This window comes from Cyclospora cayetanensis, unplaced genomic scaffold (genome assembly GCF_002999335.1).
Source record: "Cyclospora cayetanensis isolate NF1_C8 unplaced genomic scaffold, CcayRef3 CcayRef3_contig_61, whole genome shotgun sequence".
NCBI classification, from domain to species: domain Eukaryota; phylum Apicomplexa; class Conoidasida; order Eucoccidiorida; family Eimeriidae; genus Cyclospora; species Cyclospora cayetanensis.
This window is the reverse complement of record NW_020312602.1, coordinates 203,405-221,642: the sequence shown is the minus strand read 5'-3', so window position 1 is coordinate 221,642 and position 18,238 is coordinate 203,405. Positions and strand designations below refer to the sequence as shown.

Below are 18,238 nucleotides of genomic sequence, written 5' to 3'. Positions count from 1 at the left end.
AAGAGAGAGACAGAGAGAAAAAGAGAGAGAGAAAGAAAGAAGAGAGAGACAGAGAGAAAAAGAGAGAGAGAAAGAAAGAAGAGAGAGACAGAGAGAAAAAGAGAGAGAGAAAGAAAGAAGAGAGAGACAGAGAGAAAAAGAGAGAGAGAAAGAAAGAAGAGAGAGAGAAAGAAAGAAGGGAGAGACAGAGAGAAAAAGAGAGAGAGAAAGAAAGAAGAGAGAGACAGAGAGAAAAGAGAGAGAGAAAGAAAGAAGAGAGACAGAGAGAAAAAGAGAGACAGAAAGAAAGAAGAGAGACAGAGAGAAAAAGACAGAGAAAGAAAGAAGAGAGAGACAGAGAGAAAAAGACAGAGAAAAAAAGAGGGGGAAAACAAGAGGGGAATGCTTCTGCACAGCCAAGGAGGCCGCGTCTTCCTCCCCAGGCGAAGTCCAACGAAAATGGAGAAAAGAGGCACAGCCACATGCAGCACCACATAGATAGTGTTGTTGCGAAAGGGAAGGAAGGCAAAAAAACCGGCCCTTGCAGGATCTGCAAGGGCCTTGTAAGGGCTAATCCTTGTACCGAATTGGTGGCTTACGCGATAGACGATGGCGTGGCGAGGATACGCCCTCTGGAATCTCGGAGAAGAACCTGCAACTCCTTCTGCGCTCCGAGAGGCAGCAAGTGCGGGGAAGGAGAGAGCTGTATCGTCTGCACACGTGCTGTCTCGACAGCCATCAGCACGCTGCTGCTGCGGATGGAAGAAACGCGTGTGGAGGCTCTTTTTGAGTGTTGTTGAGGGTCTCTACTCGCATCGGAAATCGTCGTCAGTCGGATTTCTCCCTTCTGCCCTGGGATGGGAGATGCAATAAATCCTGAAGAACCCGACAAGACGAATACAGCGGAGCTCGCTGCTGCTGCAGCCGCTGCTGCCCTTCTTGACCACTCGCAGCAGTCCGCTGCAAAGCCCTCGCAGCACGCTGCCGCTGCTGCTGTTGCTGTTGCTGCTGCTGCTGTTGCTGTTGCTGCTGTTGCTGTTGCTGCCTCTGCAGAACCACTGCTATTCCTGTCTGCTATGGCTGCTGGTGCTACTGCAGCGCAGCAAGCTTCGCGGGATTCCTCCTCTGCTGACAAAGGCGTCGCAGACCTTGTTGTTGTCGCCGCTGCTGTCTCGGCAGCTTCCTGCTCCAGGAGATCTACAGTGTAGCCAGGCAGCAGGTACAAGCCATTCGCAACGAGGAGGGGAGGTATGACGCGAGTCTTTAAAAAGGGTGACACTGTGGAGATAACGCCGGTGAGACCAGAAGCCGCAAGGGCAGTGAGGGATTTTGGCTGGGGTAGAGGCAGCACGTGTACTGACAGCTGCGACACAGACACAGCGAGAAGAAAAAGGCTTTGCTAGCGCACATCCCTTTCCCCAAGCGCTACAGCGAAAGCAAGAAACGACAGATTACGCTTTCACCAAGGCAGACGCGATGCGTGATGAAGAAACTACAGTCAGAGAGACAGAGAGAGACAGACATAGAGGCCAGTGTCGGTGTGGCAAAGCAGGTCAAGGTAGAGCCTCCATGTATATATATATATATATATATATATATATATATATATATATATACATGTGTATGTATGTATATGTATGTATATGTATATATGTATGTATATATATGTATGTATATATATGTATGTATGTATATGTGTAAGTGCACGGAGTAAAAAAGCCGAGGTTGGCATATGCGTGTGACTTGGTATTAACGCCGATGGAAGTGCTCAGTTGGGCAGAAGGGGGGAGGAGTGCTGTGGCAGCTGGATTTGTTTAAAGAGTGCAATGCATGCGTTTCACGATTTTGGGGGCTTTTTTCCGAAGGCAGGAGAAGGGAGGCAGGCCTGCATGCATGCCTGCATGCATGCAGGTTCAATTAGCAGTCCTGAGCGTCTCGAAACGTTGTCACGACTGACCTCTCCAGCAGAAAACGACACCACAGGCCGATTGTTTCGGAAGCAGGCAACAGTGAGCGCCACTCGAGCTTCACCCTCCGACGCTCCAAGCAGCAGAACCTCCGCAAGCCCCCGTGCCTGCAACTGCGTCTGCCCCTTCAAGTGCCTCCGCGAGAAGCCTTGCCAGCTGCTGCTGCCGTCCTCCTCGCCAGCCTCTTCTCCCGCTGCATCTGCTGCTGGAGGAGACAGTGCGTTCACGAACGCAGGTTCTCCATCCGGCGCGTCAAGGGGGGCCAAAAGCAGCGCCCCCGAGCTGCCCCTCACCTCCCAGCTGAACTGACACTGCACAGCTCCAGCATGCGGCATCAATCCAAGAGCACCTGCGCAGCAGCGGCAGCCGATCGCCATGCAAATACATACAGCACGCAACACGCACACACACACTCACTCACGTAGCAGCCTTTGAATGGCGCAAAAAGAACACACAGAAGCGAGCGCTTTGCATACAAACAGGCGTGCTTGTTTCGAAATACAAGGAAAAAAGACACGCCAATTGCACCTACATACACATATATTTGTGTACATATATTTATGTATATTTATATATATATACTGCGCCTCAGGAAGCTTGCATGCCGATTGTGCATGCCCCGTCACAACATACCCCCTTTCTGAGGTCGCGTTCTCTTTGCCAGACGAAGCAGCCCCCTCCTAACCCTTTCAACAAAGCCGTTTTCTCCCCCTCTTAAGCACTGATTTCCCGCTCTTTACCACTCCTTTCCCCCTCTTTACCCCCCTCCTTTCCCTGTCTCGCATGTGTGTGCCAAGCAGCTGCCGGCACAGTATATCTCCCCCTCTGCCAGTGTCTCTGCCCCTCTAGAGGCGCTGCTCTGCTCTATGCTGGCGAGCAATGCGCAGACTCCTCGACACGCAAGCCACACCTACCAAAATGGAGCTCTCTCTGCGCCTCCTCCTCGCTGTTGCGACTCGCCAAGGCTGCATTCCTTAGAGGCCCCGTAGGCAGCAGGAGGTGTGGAGGGGTGAACTGGCGGTTCTCCTTGTCAAACAGTGCTGCATGCAGGGGCACTACATGGCCTAGGTAGACGATCGTAGAGCTGTGCTGCAACTCCCCGCCACTGCCCTCTCCACTCGCCGCTCCGGCAGCCACCATGGCTGCCCTGCTGTACCCCACACGAGCCGCTGGGGAAGGAAGGGTGGCTTGCCAGCCATCGCTCCTCTGCAGAGAGGCACCGCGTGCGACTCCCGTGCCGCCCAGCGGAGGCAGAGGCGGCCCATGCCGAATCGCTCCAGACCGCGGCAACGCAACCACCACGGGTATGACAGCCTCCGCCAACAGCTTCTTCCCACCAGCAGAATGCTGCAACAACCTCGCGAACACCCGCGTCTCTCCCTCCTCGCCAGTCAGGAGCAGCTGCGGGAACGCCTTAGACAGTCGTGCCACGCGGGCGTCCTCGACTGCGAAGCGCTTGCTGTATTCCTCCTCCTTGCTGTTGCCGTCTTTCTCGCTCTTGCTGCTGTGACTAACACCGTCGCCGACAGCTCCACTGCCCCCCCGACCACTCTCCGCGTTCAGAAGAGCTTCCTCGGGCCCCCCTCGGAGCGTCAGCTCGAAGGAATGCCCCCCCGGAAGCAGCACCAGCTCGCGAGGGACTAACTGCAAGGGCGGGTGGATGCGAACTGTCAAGTGCGTCGTTATCGCCGCTGCTCCAAGCGCCGCCGCCGCTGCTGCATCCGCGTACGCGGGAGGGGCCTCATGCGCCTCAGCATGCAGCACAAAGGAGCCTTGCACGTCGGAGGCGGCGAGGAAAAAGTGAGCGCAGCCTGCTTCCTCGATGGAGAGCGAAGAAAGGCGATTCCAACCCTCGGGGAGCCCGAAGAGTGCGGGCAAAGTCGCCTCTTCTGAAGGCACTGTCGCACCGTACGAAGCCGCAGCAAGAGGGGCCTCTGTGTTGAAACCGCCTTGGAAAAAGGGCGATAATATTTCTCCCCCGACACTTGCAGACTCGCGGAACGCTTCCTGAGCGTCTCGGTGCTGCCGCTGACGCTGCTGCTTCCCCCGCTGCTGCTGCTCCTCCTCCTCCGAGCGGCTGTGGTACAGAGGCGCTGTTCGAAGGAAGACGACGCCTTTTCCATCCATCTTGCTGCTGCCTTCTGCAGTCCTCCTCGCTGTGAGAGACAGACGCACGGCGCTAAAATACCGAGGATCCACGGGCGCTCCGTCATCCGCAATAAGGTCCACTCGCACGCCATAGATCTTGCCAGCCTCAATCTCTGCCGAGCCGTGTTGCTGTGCAGACGCCTCCTCTCCTCCTGAGCACGCAAAGTGCCCTTCCCGCTTCTCCTCGCCTCCCTCCCCAGCTCCTCCTGTCTTAACCCCGCTGAGAGAAACAGACAGCGGTGTCGGCAGCAACACGAGCCGCACAGATCGCAGCCGCACGAACTGAACCCTTGCAACGAGCTGGGGAGGAGGCCCACTGCTGCCACTGCTGCTGCTGCTGCTGCTGCTGCTGCTGCTGCTGGAGGCATCCAGGGATTGCCAGGGGCTCAAAAGCCGCGTATCCGAAGCCTCTAAAAGCAGCGTGGGCAGTCGCTGCTGCTGCAGCTGCTGCTGCAGCAAGGGGTCCTCTACAGCAGCAGCAGGCAGCGGGGGGGAAGGAATGAAAAGCTCCCGAACGCTGAGGGGGCACGAAGGCGTGAAGGGGTCTCTCGAGAATGCGTAAGGTGGGAAAGCCAGTGGGAGAGACACGAGGTCTTCCCAGAGCTTCAGTCCTACACATGCAGCATCTTCTACAGCCGGCAGAACGTCTGCTCCTGCTCCCGAAGCAGCATCTAGGAGGCCGCCTTTGAGCACGGCGAAGCGCGCGGCGGCTTCCGCGGGAGAGAGACACGCCAACGAAGGAGTCGTCGCGCTGCGAGAAGCTCCCACCAGCTCCCCATGCACTACAAGGCGCATGCCTCCTGCACGAAGGCTTCCTCCTCCTGCTGCGGCTGTTGGAGCAGACGGAGAAGCGGCGATATGAAAAGCCTCCGTGTCTGGACTGCCGAACTGCACCAGCAGACGGGATATATGCCCGGGGAGGTAGAGAAGACGCACTGTCTCGATCTCACGCCGCTGTTGAGCTCCTGCTGCGGCAGGTTGGGCAGCTGCTGCAGCAGGTTGGGCAGCTGCTGCAGCTGTAGAGCCTGGCAGCAGCGCCGCAGAAGATGGCAGAAGTCTGAGGGGAGGCGACAGCAACAGCGTCAGGCTGTCTTGCGTGTGCCCCTGCTTCCACAGAGGCAGTTGCTGCTGCTGCTCCCTTCCCGCGTCTGCTGCTTCCCTCCAGCGCGACAGAGAGGCTTCGAGAGTAGCCCACGCTGCCGAAGGAAGCGCTTCCTTGAGACGAGCAACATGAGGCCGTTCTGGAGGGGAGATGACAGCTCGCAAAGTGAAGGCTCCGCAACAGAGGGAAGGAGGCACTGCAAGAACTCCCAAGGAGGCTCCTCTACTGAAAGCCTCGTGGCGTTCTGAAGCTGCGTGAGGAAGCACCTGCCAAATCGGCTTCGTCGACACCTCTTTTTGTTGCTGTCGCGAAGTCAGCGCAGCCGCAGCAGAATCGACTGGCTCAAACTCCCACTGCGTTGCAAAGGCATCCGTTCCGTGCAACGCCCGCAGCTTGGCGTCATACGCGAAGACAGAAAACACGTGCAGTGCTCCACACTGCAGAAACAGCCCCTCCGATGCCTTCTCCGCTTCCTGCCGCATTTCCTCGAGGCGTGGCAGCGATATCGTGAGAGCCTTTGCGGCAGTCAAAGTCGCTGAAGGCACTGGCAGCCCTCCAAGAGACTTTCGAGCAAGCGAAGGGACTACTTTTTCCGCGGCAGCTCCAAAGTTCATGTCCATATAAGGCTGCGAAAGAGACGGCAAGGCACGCAGCTCCACCATCTCCGGCAGCCCACAGGAAATCAGCAGCGAGGCCGTGTCTTCTCGAGATGCTCTGCAGAGAGACACGCGAACACCATAAACGCAGTCGAACCCAAGCACATACACTCAACGCAGTAAGCCTCGCAATAGGCGCCTCACAACAGGCAAAAAACGCCTCTCCCCACCCACAAGGAACGGCGGGAAAAAGCGGAAGTAGCACCACCACCACTACACATACATACACATATATATATATATATGCACATACATATATGTATACTCACATACATACATATATATATATATATACATGCACATATATATGCTCACATACATATATGTATACGCACATATACATACATGCTCACACACACACATATGCATACATGCTCACATACACACACATATGCATACATGCTCACATATGCATACATGCTCACATTTACACACATATATATACATGCTCACATACACGCTCACATATATATATATGCATACACACATGAATGAATGCACATGTATACACATGCACATGCATGTGCACATACTGAAAAGAAAGCGACAGCGAGACAAAAGCTGCACAGCGTAAAACTTGCACTTGCGGAGGCCTTACGTGATGGCAGGTTGCTTTGACTCCTGTAGACTGCGAAATTGGATCGCGACGGGGATGCGGCTGGGTTGGAGACAAATTACGCGTGTTAAGGAACCACTGGCTTCAGACACCACAGCCACCACAGAGGCCTCCTCTTCGCCTGTGGCTCCTGCTGCTCCTGCTGCTGTAGCATCTGCTCCTGCTGCTCCTGTTGCAGAAGTCTGAGACAGCGGCGTTGCCGTAAACACGTGCCGATACACCTCGGGACGGATGGGGGGGCCTTCCTTTGTGAAGAAAGCCACAGAACCCCCAACAACTACGGCGATCTCTCCCTGAATGCTGCTGCTGCTACTGCTGCTGCTGCTGCTACTACTGCTGCCCCTAGTGATAGCCGCGACGGGAGCACCGTACTGCAGGAGAGTCTCTGAATTTGCAGAGGGCCCCCCTGGTGGCTGAAGGTCTAGATGCGCACGCAGAGCCGCCTCCGCTGCGCCCGATGGTGTCGCGCTGGTGGTTGTTCGGGGATCTTCAGTAAGACGCTGCAGCAGGGGAGCCATGCGACTGCTGCTGAGGCGGGCAGGCTGTGGCAAGGGAAGGACGGGAGAGGACATGAGCATCCACAGCTCCAGGGGAAGATACACGTCAAGACGAGCAGTGGCTCGCAGCCGCTGCTGCGCGTGCTGGTGTATAGTGGCCGTAAGAGAGGCTGAGCCTTTCCGGATGCCCCTTAGAGACACCACGCCACATGTGTACGGGATAGTCGCTTCACCCTGCACACCCACGCATGCATTGCGGGAGCCTCGTGAGATCAACGGAGGCATCTACAGCCCACCCGATGGGTGCCCACTGCCCACTGCGGCAACATCGTCGTCGACATGCCTCGAGGGAGGTTCGAAGGACAGGCTCTGGTAGGGCACGACAAAAAATCGATAAAACATGCTCCGCCTGCACAATAGGCTGCATGCATACCTTTGTGGTGATGACCACCGAATTTCCCTCGACCGCAAACTGCGCCTCCGGGCAGCTCGCCAGCTGCACGGAGCTAATCCAAAAAGGATGCAAAGGCTGCCGATGAGGCATCGAGGCGATCGCTGCATCTTCTTCCGCGTCTGAGCTTCCCTCTTGAATGCCTTCCTCGGCAGCAACAACAACCCCACGCATATACTCCCGCGCAGCCTCCAGAGTCTGAGGCCATGCGGGAAAGGCTGCACTCCCCGAGGCTGAACCCCAAGAGGCCTCTTTTCTCTCGCCTTCCCCTCCGCTGCTCTGCAGCCAGAGTCGAGAGGCTTCGGGGAGCAAAGGCAACGACTCAGAGAGATCTGCGAAGGCAATAGCGACTGCCTGCAAGGCAAACACGTGAGCACACACCCACACACGCAGCAGCAGCAGCTGCAAGGAGAAGATCGTGCTCTTGTAGCCTTCAGGAGGGGCAGCAGCGGGAGAGAGAGAGGGAAAGGCTGACTGACTGACAGACTGACCACCAGACATACACACAGCACTCTGGCAGCGGCTCCCACACGACCTTTCGGAACAAACTAACAAGGCAAGCTGGACAGAGTGCACGGAAGGAGAGGAAAGCGAGAGAGTGAGAGAGAAGAACCAGAGAGAAGAGCTAGACAGACTGCACAGAGAAAAAAAGAAAAGGAGGGAGACAACAAGGGCTCAGCAAGCCGTATCGAGAAGCGGCGGCGCGCAGGGCAGCAGGTTCAAGACTGCTCGGGAGGATAGGATTGTGTGTGTTTAGATTTCTTTGTGTATGCCTCTGATAGCTGGTTTTGTTTTGTATATATATATATATCTATATGTGTATTTGTATAGATATATATATATATATGTACAAGGCAACGAGGCGTACGGTAGTCTCGGCGAATGAGGCCCCAGTTTTCTTATGGCTCGGGTGTGTCTCTTTGACGAGGGGCAGCAGGAAGTGCTGCAGCCTCATTTCAAGGGAGGAGGGCGGTGCCACGACGACGGTGAGCAGCACAGCATTCTGCGGCTGCCTCAGATCCCACAGCAACAGCGAGGCTACCCCTGCAGCATGCCCTCCTTGCACTGTGAAGAGCTCTGTGGGTGCTGTCGCGATGCGACTAAGAAGGCCAGAGGAAGAGAACGGAGCACCTCGGGGAGAAGCGGCAGTGATCGTGCAGACAGACGGATCCGAAGAAGACAGCCCGTACTCTCCTGCACGAGGCACAATCCCACACGGCACGAGGCAGACAGCGTGAAGACGTTCCGCGCCTCAGCTCAGCATTTCACCGCTACTTCTAAGAGCGGCTCGCGCCTCCGCTGCGACTATAAGGCCAGCCACACACACGCACACACGTGTCGCTTGAAAAGGAGGCCTTTCTGCTCAACCAGTCACCGCTTCCCTGTTTCTTGAACAGCAGCAGGCAGCGCAAAGAGGGAAAAAGCGCTAGACGTAAACCTTCGCCGCAAGGCTGGCTAACAACTAATGGCCAAAAAACACACGAGATCCCCAGAGGAGGCACTTGCTCACCTGAACCTCCCACGGGTTCTAGAGAGATGCGCGAACCAGGCGCGATGAAAAGAGGCACAGTAAGCCTGCGAATCATTCTCCGCTGATGCATCCTGTGAAATGCCCCCGTAGCACTCGGTTTTTCCAGAGTCTCTAGAGTTGGCAGCAGGCGAAAGGCCACTGGCGCCACTACTCGAACCTTCACCGTTGCCGTTGGAGGGTCCAAGCCTCGCCATACAGGTGCTGGAGAGCTCCCGATTTGCAGCAGTGAGACTTGCAGCATCCCCTCGCCCAAGGCGCTGGCTCGGAATAACGCATAGGCCTGCATCCCCCCACACACACAGAGAACTCCCCCTGCTGCAGGCAGGCACACTAACGAAAAGCCTTCTCCCCGAATTCGCCCCTGCACTCCAGGAAACAAGGGGCTCCCCATTCGTGTCTATCCATCCATGCATGCATTCATGCAAAGATCTGCATATACATCCACGTAGGAGAGAGAGAAAGAGAGAGAGAGAGAAAGATCTACGCATGCATGCATGCATGCATACACACTGGTATACGTATTCACGAGCCCTTGAACTCAGCGCGTCGTGTATTTTACACGCAGCCTGACCTGCTGCGAGGCTACAGACTTCTCGAGAGGACATGAGAGCCTCCCATTCTCCGACGAAGGAGCCTCTCCCGCGTCTTTGCAAGTCCAATGCAGGACGGCATTCGACGGCAAAAGTAATCGGCTGACACCGTCCTCCAGAGCTCCTGCATCTCCCCTTTCTGCGAGACTGCCCAAAAGCTCCGCCTTGAAGAGATACTCGTAGCCTTTAACCAAATAGAGCAGCCCCCCCTTACGGCCTTCTGAGCTGCGCTTATCGTGTGGCGTTGCGGAAAGCCGCAAAGGAGGCAAAACCGTCGACACCTCCACGCCACTTCTGCCATCTTCTATCTGCGGCTCCTCAGACAGCTGCAGCAGACGCAGCAGCACTGCCTTCTCTGCCATCGTGCCAGCGTCCCCTGCTGCGTTCGAGCTGCCTTTTCCTGCAGTAGAACCTGCAGCAGAAGCTGCTGCTGCAGTAGAAGCTGCCGCTGTCATGCGCTTCCAGATTGCCTGCGCTGACAGCCCCTCCGTATCCTCGTAGAGGAGCCTCAACGCAGAAGGCACAACCACAGCGACATCCGCCTGCTGCTTCTCGCCGATTCGCAAGTCGCTGCAAACAACGAGCGCTCGACCAGTGAGCACCTCCATGCCCTCCGCAGTCTCGAGCTGCCCACTGGCTGTCACTACACCCCCGTCCGTCACTTGAAGCAACTGAGAGGCGCCTTCGGAAGGCACTGCGAGAGGGCCACTCAACGTAGACACGACGGAAACATCCTCAGCGTGCCAATGGAATGCAGGATTTGGCAAGGGAAGAGGCTCCTGGCGTCCATCCTCCTGCAGCAGCACCGACAGCACATACACACACATACATACATGGACATACACATTCATACGCATACACATACAAAAGCATACACATACACAAACATACACATACATATACGAAAACATACACATACGATATCATACACATACATATACATACACATACATATACATACATACACATGCACATACATACACACACAAATCTACACACACACATACACACATACATACAGAGAACACAAAAGTAGCAGCAACTTCTTCCCCGGATATGGACACGGCTGTCAGCTCCGGTAGAGAGCGCCTTGCTTGCTAGAGGGGAAGTGGCAGCAGCGAAATAGAGGGGGAACAGGCATTCCAGCCGCTGGAGGCTGCGTGGGAAGGGCAAGCGGTCCCAGACGCCCGTGCATACAGCCTACCCAGAGTCTGAGAAGTCTTAAGGAGAAGACTGCCGCGGGAGGCACGAGGAGGACTGCAGGACTGAGAGCCACCAGCTCGTGAATAACAAAGTGAACCTCCGCGGGGGGCACTTCCCCATACTCAGCAACAGCGAGGCGCGCCCTTACAGTCGCCTTGCCTGTGCTCTTGCCTCTAAGAACGATGGCGTCTGATCGCCATCGCATTTTCCCCCCCCGCTGCTGCTCCTCTTTGGCCCCGACTTCCTCTACTAAGCGACGCGCCTGCGTTCCTGCCACGGCATCTGCCTCGACAGGTTCTACTTGCACGATGTGGCCCTCTCCTTCGACATCCCAAACAAAGGGAAGCCCCTCCAGCGAAGAGAAGACATTGCCTTCTGCGTCGTAGGCGATCAAGCTCACGTCGCCAAGCTGCCCAATCGCCAGCCGCTTGTCTCGCGTGGAAAACGAGAGCTGCACGATGGGAGCTACCAGCACTTGGGAGCGAAAGGCCCTGCCCGACGCTTGCAAGTACTGAGGCGACCCCTCTGAGGAGACATCAGAGCTGAAACTCGTCTCTTCGGATGCGAAAATCCACGAGGAAGCGCGGCGTCCTACGCTTTGTGGAAGCGCTTCCACGAGCACGCGCGAGAAGCAGGTGCTCCCCGATGCCGCCGCCCCTACAGACTTGCGTCTTGCCTCCAATGATGACGACTGACCACCATCTATGCGGCAAAGAGCAGCCGGATGTACGGGAGAGCAGTCGGGGTGAAGCAGAGAGAGCACCTGCGGATTCTGAACTGCCCAATAGAAACAAATATCGTGGCCTTCCAAGCTGCCCTTGCTCCCTTCGAGCTGCAGCTGCGCCCGCACCGCAGGGAACTGCGCAGTGTGAGAAGGAGGTATCCACGGCAGCAACACCTGCGAGGGGCCTATAGAGAGGCCTTCGGGGAGGAGGGGGGGAAATGGCTGTTGCGGTTGTTCTTCGGCTGCCATCAGACCCGCGAACAGCAGCAGCACCAACGTTCCTCCCCAGATCCGCAGGCTCAAGGCACCAGAGAAAGGAGAAACGATTCTGGAGGCAGCCATACGAGCTCCGAAGAGTGCACCCGGCATCGTTCTCCACAGAAGCGTCAGCTGCAGCTGCAGCAGACGCCATGCTGAGAGCATTTTTGGCATGTGTCTTGCTGCGAGCCTGCGCGTATCCATCGGGTTCTTCGGGTACATTGTGGCAGTATATGTGAAAGGGGAGAATCAAAAGCCCGAAATAGCCATGCTGTGAGGTGGACACGAGGTTTTGCGGAAAGCGTGTGTAGGTACACTCGGGGGCCGCCGAAAAAGAAAAGTCTCAGCGGATAAGCCGACGGGTATGCGGCTGCTGGTAGCTTCAGACACCTCAGCTCAATGTCAGCGCATGAAGAGATTTGGGCTGGGAAGCTCTCCGAGGAGGTTTCTAGCCGGCGGGCCTAGGATGGTAGGCGGGAGCGATTGTACACAGTGCACCCTCGGGAATCCACGGACTAAGTTCTCCTCAGAAGGCTACTGAGCCTTCGGCCCACCGCCTTGCTTCAAGGCAACGACAAGGCGTGTTGCAACGGCACATTAAGAAAGACGTCATTCCAGACCACGCAATCGGCCTTAGGGCCCGCACTTCTTCAGCTTCTCAGAATTGCGCCATCAGGAGCCTAAACAGGTCTTGCTCACAATGTAATCAAGCATGCTGCCACAAATTCATCGAATTCGCTCCAGCTAAGCGCGAATTTTAGTAGGGCTTGGACGCAGCACTCCCAGGTAGTAGTACTCCAGTTGCATGCGGTTGTGCCACCCCACAGGTGGGAACGGGTAACCACGGTGCCCATGCGGGTTGTCCTGCGGCAAAGATGGAAACAACAGGCAAATTCTGGCCATTTTGACCGCTACATAGCATGCCGATGGTTTGCTGGGCCGACAAATTAAGCCGCCCCCCCCAGTTTTTTTGCTTACGCATGAACCACCCTCGAATCCTGCGTGGCAGTTGCAAAGGTTTTCTTAGTTGCAGCTACACCAAGCAATTTCAAATACTCAGCTACTCATTTCAGCGTCTCCATATTGACCCGGCACTAATTTTGGGGGGGCCTCCACAGCTGCTCGCGGGTGTGAAACAAAACGTGCTAACCCCCAACTCATGTGCTCCAAATGTGTCATTACAAGTGACCAGACCATGTGGTAGAATAGACAACGAATTCACAGTTTGATCCAGCTTAACAGCTACTGATGCTGCACCCAAGTTGCATGTATACGCCATGTGTTGTGTCAAGTAAGTGTAGTTCAAGGTGTTACAGCCAGTTTCGCTTAGATGTATGCTCAGGAAGTGCAAGTTCCTGCACTGTTGGTCTTTACTTGTATATTCTAAGCATGTCAAGCGCTTTGGACTTTTTTGCTTACAAATTTGGGTAGGCCCCAACAGATTGATAATACTCAAAATCAAACAAAATACGCGCATAAAAACGCAACGGAGATAGATCAAACTTCGGATGTACTCCTTTCCACTGGCACATATTTTACCACACCAGCTGCGTGGCCTACTCCAAGTGGTCGAAAGTCTGCAAGACATGATCGCATTATACACTTCAATATTCTTTTTTCTCGAGGAAAAGTATTTCGATTTTCGCTTATTCAAATGAAACATCGGCGCGGGGAGGGGCTGCCACATTCGTTCAATACTTCCAATAGAGTATTTTTAAGAACTGGGTGTTCTCGTGCTCACAATAATAAGGGAAAGCTTGTTTCGTGCTATTGCACATGCTGAATGACCTACAGTCATCTAGGGGATATGAATATGCTTTGGTCTTTAAATCTTACATTCTACACCGCCTTCTTGCCCTTTCCAGCTGGTGATCGGAACAAAATTGTTCCTACACCACTTCTGAGAAAAAGAATGATCACGATGTTAATTACCCTTACAGCCTCGCTTCTCTACTACATTAGTTTACATTCATTGGGCATTTTGTGATCACGTAAGGACAAGCGTGGTTGATTCCAAAGGAAGCAAATCCCATTCTTACAAACACAACCGTGTGTTTACCAGTAAAAGGTTTGGCGTAAATTTCAGGCTCTTGCAGCCCAAAAGTTCTTGTAAATATGCCAAACAAGAAAGCGTTCTGCACTCCGAACACCATTGGTGAAGTAGCGTTCTCAAAGCCGAAGGTCCACAGCTTTTGGTCGGGTAGTGGCTTCCAAGAGCTTGCTGTAGTGTTTGTCCGTGTAATGTAATGTTCCAGCTTTACCAATCGCAAGCTGGTATACCTGGCCTCCATCATTGACTGTTCGAGACGTGTAGTGGTGAAGTAGAACACTAGAAAGACGCCAATCAGGACAAGGGAGGCAAAAAATGCAATTGCACGCCGATCGCCGAGAAACCTGTGGAAATGACCGTCATCAACTGAATTCCGAAGAGCTCAGCTTGCATTCTTACTTCTCCTGTGATTCTTCAAGTCGTGCTAGCTCAGCTGTCAGGGCTGCAACGTCAACCGGTGCAATTGAGTCAACAACGGCTCCATTGGCATCGTTTGCCTGCAGACAGTCCAGTGAACACGCGAGATGCAGGCACCTTGAATTATGCTTTTACAGTAATAGGCGTTACGAGTGAAGACTTCAGTTCGGCGGCGTATGCTAGCTTTGCATCATCGACCCATTTTGGTATATTCTGGATGCAATCGGTCATGGTCGAAACCATTGCAGCAGCAATGTATATGCACAGAAAAATGGCCGAAGCCATTATTTTGCAGAGACTTCTGGCAGCTCCTACCCGACTAAAGTCGAAATATACCAAGATTTGACAGGCAGAAAGCTTCGGCGTCGTAGGAGGGGTCATCGGGTGTATTGACATCATCCGGTTTCATGAAGCATGCAGATTGCTGTCATTTTTCTAATCTGCATCTTTCGAATGAAATTCAATGCCGCGAAAGAAATGAGTTGGGGAAAATTTCTCGTCGCGCTTTTGGCGTTTCAAGTACTGCATCACCACTGGATATTGACCTCAGTGGACGCAGTTAATGTGCACGAGAAGCAAACCCACGTGGGTAATCTGCTCCATGGCTCTCATTGCGCATGCGTTTTCATCATTGGATATAGATGGCCAAAGGCATAGGTGATATGGCTGATCAGATGAGGTTCGGCGTCACTGGCTTGGTAAGTGGACGTACATATGTTCAAGCAGTTCATGCGCAAGTTTGCTACTGCAGACAGTGGAAGTTGACCCTGTCGAAGATGATGAAGACGACGGTATCATAGTACCTCTGCCGCTTAACATTACCCTTCCAGAATACAAAGAACTGAACATGCAGGTTTCCCTGGAGGCGGCCTGTGGTCGTACGAGTCGCTCTTAGGGTCACCTTCTAACTTACACCCAGAAGTAAGGCACCTATCTTAATACTCCTAAGCACTATTTGCTCATTATTGACCAGGAAATGTCTGCTGCCGAGGTAATATTAGCCGATTACCGCACCTAGCAGGGCGGATCGTAAATCAGCTCCGCTACTCAGGCAAACATATTTATCCCCCAGGAACTTCCTACAGCTGCGCAGGTAATTCAGTTAAAGATGTTTTGTCCAAGTGGCCGTAGACGTATATTTGTGTCTTTTTCTCCTCGAAATAGGAATCGTCGCCAAATGCGCTTCGGTTCTTGCAAGGGCGCTCCTAAACTGACTACAATGCCAAGTGCATTTACATATTGACAAGGCTTTTCATGCCTAGTCAGATATGCATGGTTTTTTGCTCCAAATGAAGTGTATGGTGTAACTGTCCTGAAGTGCACAATTCCCCTGCTACACGCCGCAGCTGGCTCGGCAATCGACCCACTCAAGCGTGTGTAGATTCAAGCAAAAGGCAGCAGGCAGATGTGCGTTCATAAGGATGCACGTAGGGCAGTCTCAGTGCCTACCCGCCTACAGCTAGTCTCTAATGAGTCAATGCGGATTTTCACTGAATGCTTCTTTGCGTCATACCAGCTGTCACGACCAATTGTAAAATGCCGCTCTACTAATTGAACAAAATAGGTTCATCAGGAGTGTTTTTAAAACCACGCAACGCTGCTACAGCGTTTGTGGCATACGCAAGTCTATTCAAGAATGAGGATACGGAGTGTAGCTTGGCACTGTACACGTACACTATCACTGAAAATCACATAAATCTTTCTGAGGGCCTAGAAGAATCGCTTCAGCGCCCTATCAAGATAGTCCATGCTGATCAACGTAATCATGGCATGTGGTGCAATTCGCACGTAGTACGTCGGATACCCCGTGTAAAAAGCAGTAATACCCTCCTTCCTGGTAATTTTTACGGCGGCGTCTAAAACGCCTCTATAAGGAAGCTCTCCGGTCACTGGGTCGGGCCGCATTTTCTGCAACCTGCGGAGGTGACGAAAAACACAATACACGACCCACAAATTTGTGAAGCAAACAAGAGTGTAACAGTACTGGCAAGTCCGGTAACCTTCGTAACTCGTACCGTGTTTTTAAGAAATCGAAAGGAAGAGACAGCGTCACTGCAAAGAAGCCCGAAATAGCGCTTGCCGTTAGTGTTGTTGCCCATCCCTTGCCCAAAGTGGGAGCCAGCATTTCCTTGCATTGGTCATTCGTTGCCAGCATGCCTTTGATAAGCGCACCGCAAGAACAAGGAGAGCTCCTCCCATGAGTTTACCAACACTCTACATGCAGATACACCGAAATCTGTCTCTGTATACCATTCGCTATACGCACCCATGTTGAGCGACATTGCGCGCAAAACCGTTGGAAAACTGCCTCTCCAAAGCCCAAGTAGCCCCTCCTCCTTGACAATCCTTGAAACTGCATTCATGACGCCAGTGTAGTTGCGCCTGGCTTCTGGAGGCAGGGTTGCGTCAGCCTAGATGGCAGATTTGCAGACAAAATACGGCCGCACCGCCAAATAACCGGCAACAGCTTAAGAGGCTTACGAATGTGCTGCTGCCCTTTGTGGTGTGGATGTTCATATTTTTTGGTTCTAACGCATACCTGCATGCGAATCAAGGAGAGATCAGCAGGGTTTCCAATAGCAGCGGCAACGCCACCTGCAGCCAAGCCTGCTGCCGCCTTTTTCCAAAGGGGAAGAGGGGGAGGAGGGGCTGTGGGGTCTGAACTCTTGGACATCTCCTTAAGTTTGTCACTAAAAACTCGGAAGAGACCAAGACGCGCGGTCGAATAAGTAAGCTGAATCCATACATAATCGCATACATGGGCCACGGTGCGAGAGAAAAGATCTGTGGGAACACGCGCTGCCCTACATGCTGACCGTTTCCCACGAGAAGTTTTGGACCACTTCGCGGCACCCCCGTTTACTGCCTATGGGTGGCGAAAGGGTCTACACACATACCTGACGTATGATACCGGCGTCCAGGCCCTTATATAGTGCTAGAGCACCTTCATCCTTTATCACTGTTCTCAGCACATGGATTGGACTTGTGGACCCTTTTGCGCCGCTCTCTCCTGCAAGTTGCAGCCGAACTTTGACCATGTCAACAGGCTGGATGCAACAAGTGGCAATGCATCCTGATAGTCCACCAACTACGAAGGGCTTTGCCTTCCTAAGAGCCGGTGGAGCATGCGTTGTAGGAGAGGCCCGAGGTTCCGGGCCTGCAGTCGAAGCCATTGCGGAAACCAGAGGCAGAATATAGCAGCCACGTGGAAAGGAGATGCATAACTGGTCTATGCGCCAGTGCGCAAGCTACCATGCTGCTCATAGATGGAGACACTGGAGAGCGCATGGCTGCTGCATGCGCTCGGCGTTCGGGCGGCAGCTCTGTACCAAAGTCCGAGGGTCGATCTTCCCCATCTAATGCTTGGAATGATGTGGACATATTAGCGGATCATCGGGAATCTGAAATTCCTTGGAATGTGTCTATTCCAAGTAGCGACCTGCACGGCTGCACTGTACGACTTCTGGGACCAGCAGCAGCAGCGCGTGTTTCCACCGGGTCATTTTTGGTTGTTACAGGGTGTCCGATTCTTCGTCCGCACCACGCACTCTGGTTGTTGGGTTTTGGCGATATTTTACTTACTCGGAATCACATTAACTCGAGTCTGCTGGCGCAAAGGCTGGCTACAGCATGATTACGCACCGACAGTGGGCATGCCTTGTGGGCAGCGAGGGGACTCCAAGCTGCACAGTTTTCACCTTTTCGGGCTATGACTCTGCAAGGTTCTAGTGACTTCATCTCCTGGAGGCTTTCACGCGGTCTTCCTGCCGCCAACACACCAAGAAGACCCCCGAAGAGTGTGACACATTTCAACTAGGTTCGACCCTGGGTGGTCCGAAGACGCGACACGGGAGGAGCACCTCGTATCTTCAGCGGATCCACTGAGAAGCGCCCTCGAGCGTAGGACAAGTGGGGAGCCACAACGCGCTGCGGCTTTGCCGAAAATGCAAAGTTCAGCGAATTCCGACGGTCCTACTGGGGATGTCGGGGCAGCCGATACCTCCTCGACTGTCCTCGGCTTCGAGAGAAACAGCCGCGAACGCATCCAC

At 53.9% G+C, this 18,238-nt stretch overlaps 2 protein-coding genes across 2 annotated transcripts; both read right to left on the bottom strand.

Moving 5' to 3' along the window:
• Positions 1 to 574: 574 nt before the first annotated feature.
• LOC34624202 lies at positions 575 to 11,713 on the bottom strand. Its single transcript, XM_026335205.1, has 11 exons — positions 10,742 to 11,713; positions 9,519 to 10,331; positions 8,927 to 9,227; positions 8,285 to 8,610; positions 7,399 to 7,770; positions 6,451 to 7,199; positions 4,085 to 5,910; positions 2,825 to 3,895; positions 1,937 to 2,295; positions 1,070 to 1,342; positions 575 to 1,024 (listed from the first exon to the last, which is right to left on the bottom strand). Exons 1-11 carry the CDS (start codon positions 11,711 to 11,713, stop codon positions 575 to 577), a joined length of 7,512 nt encoding a protein of 2,503 aa, XP_026190990.1.
• Positions 11,714 to 13,891: 2,178 nt separating this feature from the next.
• LOC34624199 (mitochondrial dicarboxylate/tricarboxylate transporter DTC) lies at positions 13,892 to 17,362 on the bottom strand. The gene is made up of 8 exons (XM_026335204.1): positions 17,087 to 17,362; positions 16,456 to 16,600; positions 16,205 to 16,346; positions 15,913 to 16,104; positions 14,325 to 14,508; positions 14,172 to 14,269; positions 14,003 to 14,116; positions 13,892 to 13,943 (listed from the first exon to the last, which is right to left on the bottom strand). Exons 1-8 carry the CDS (start codon positions 17,360 to 17,362, stop codon positions 13,892 to 13,894), a joined length of 1,203 nt encoding a protein of 400 aa, XP_026190989.1.
• Positions 17,363 to 18,238: the final 876 nt, after the last annotated feature.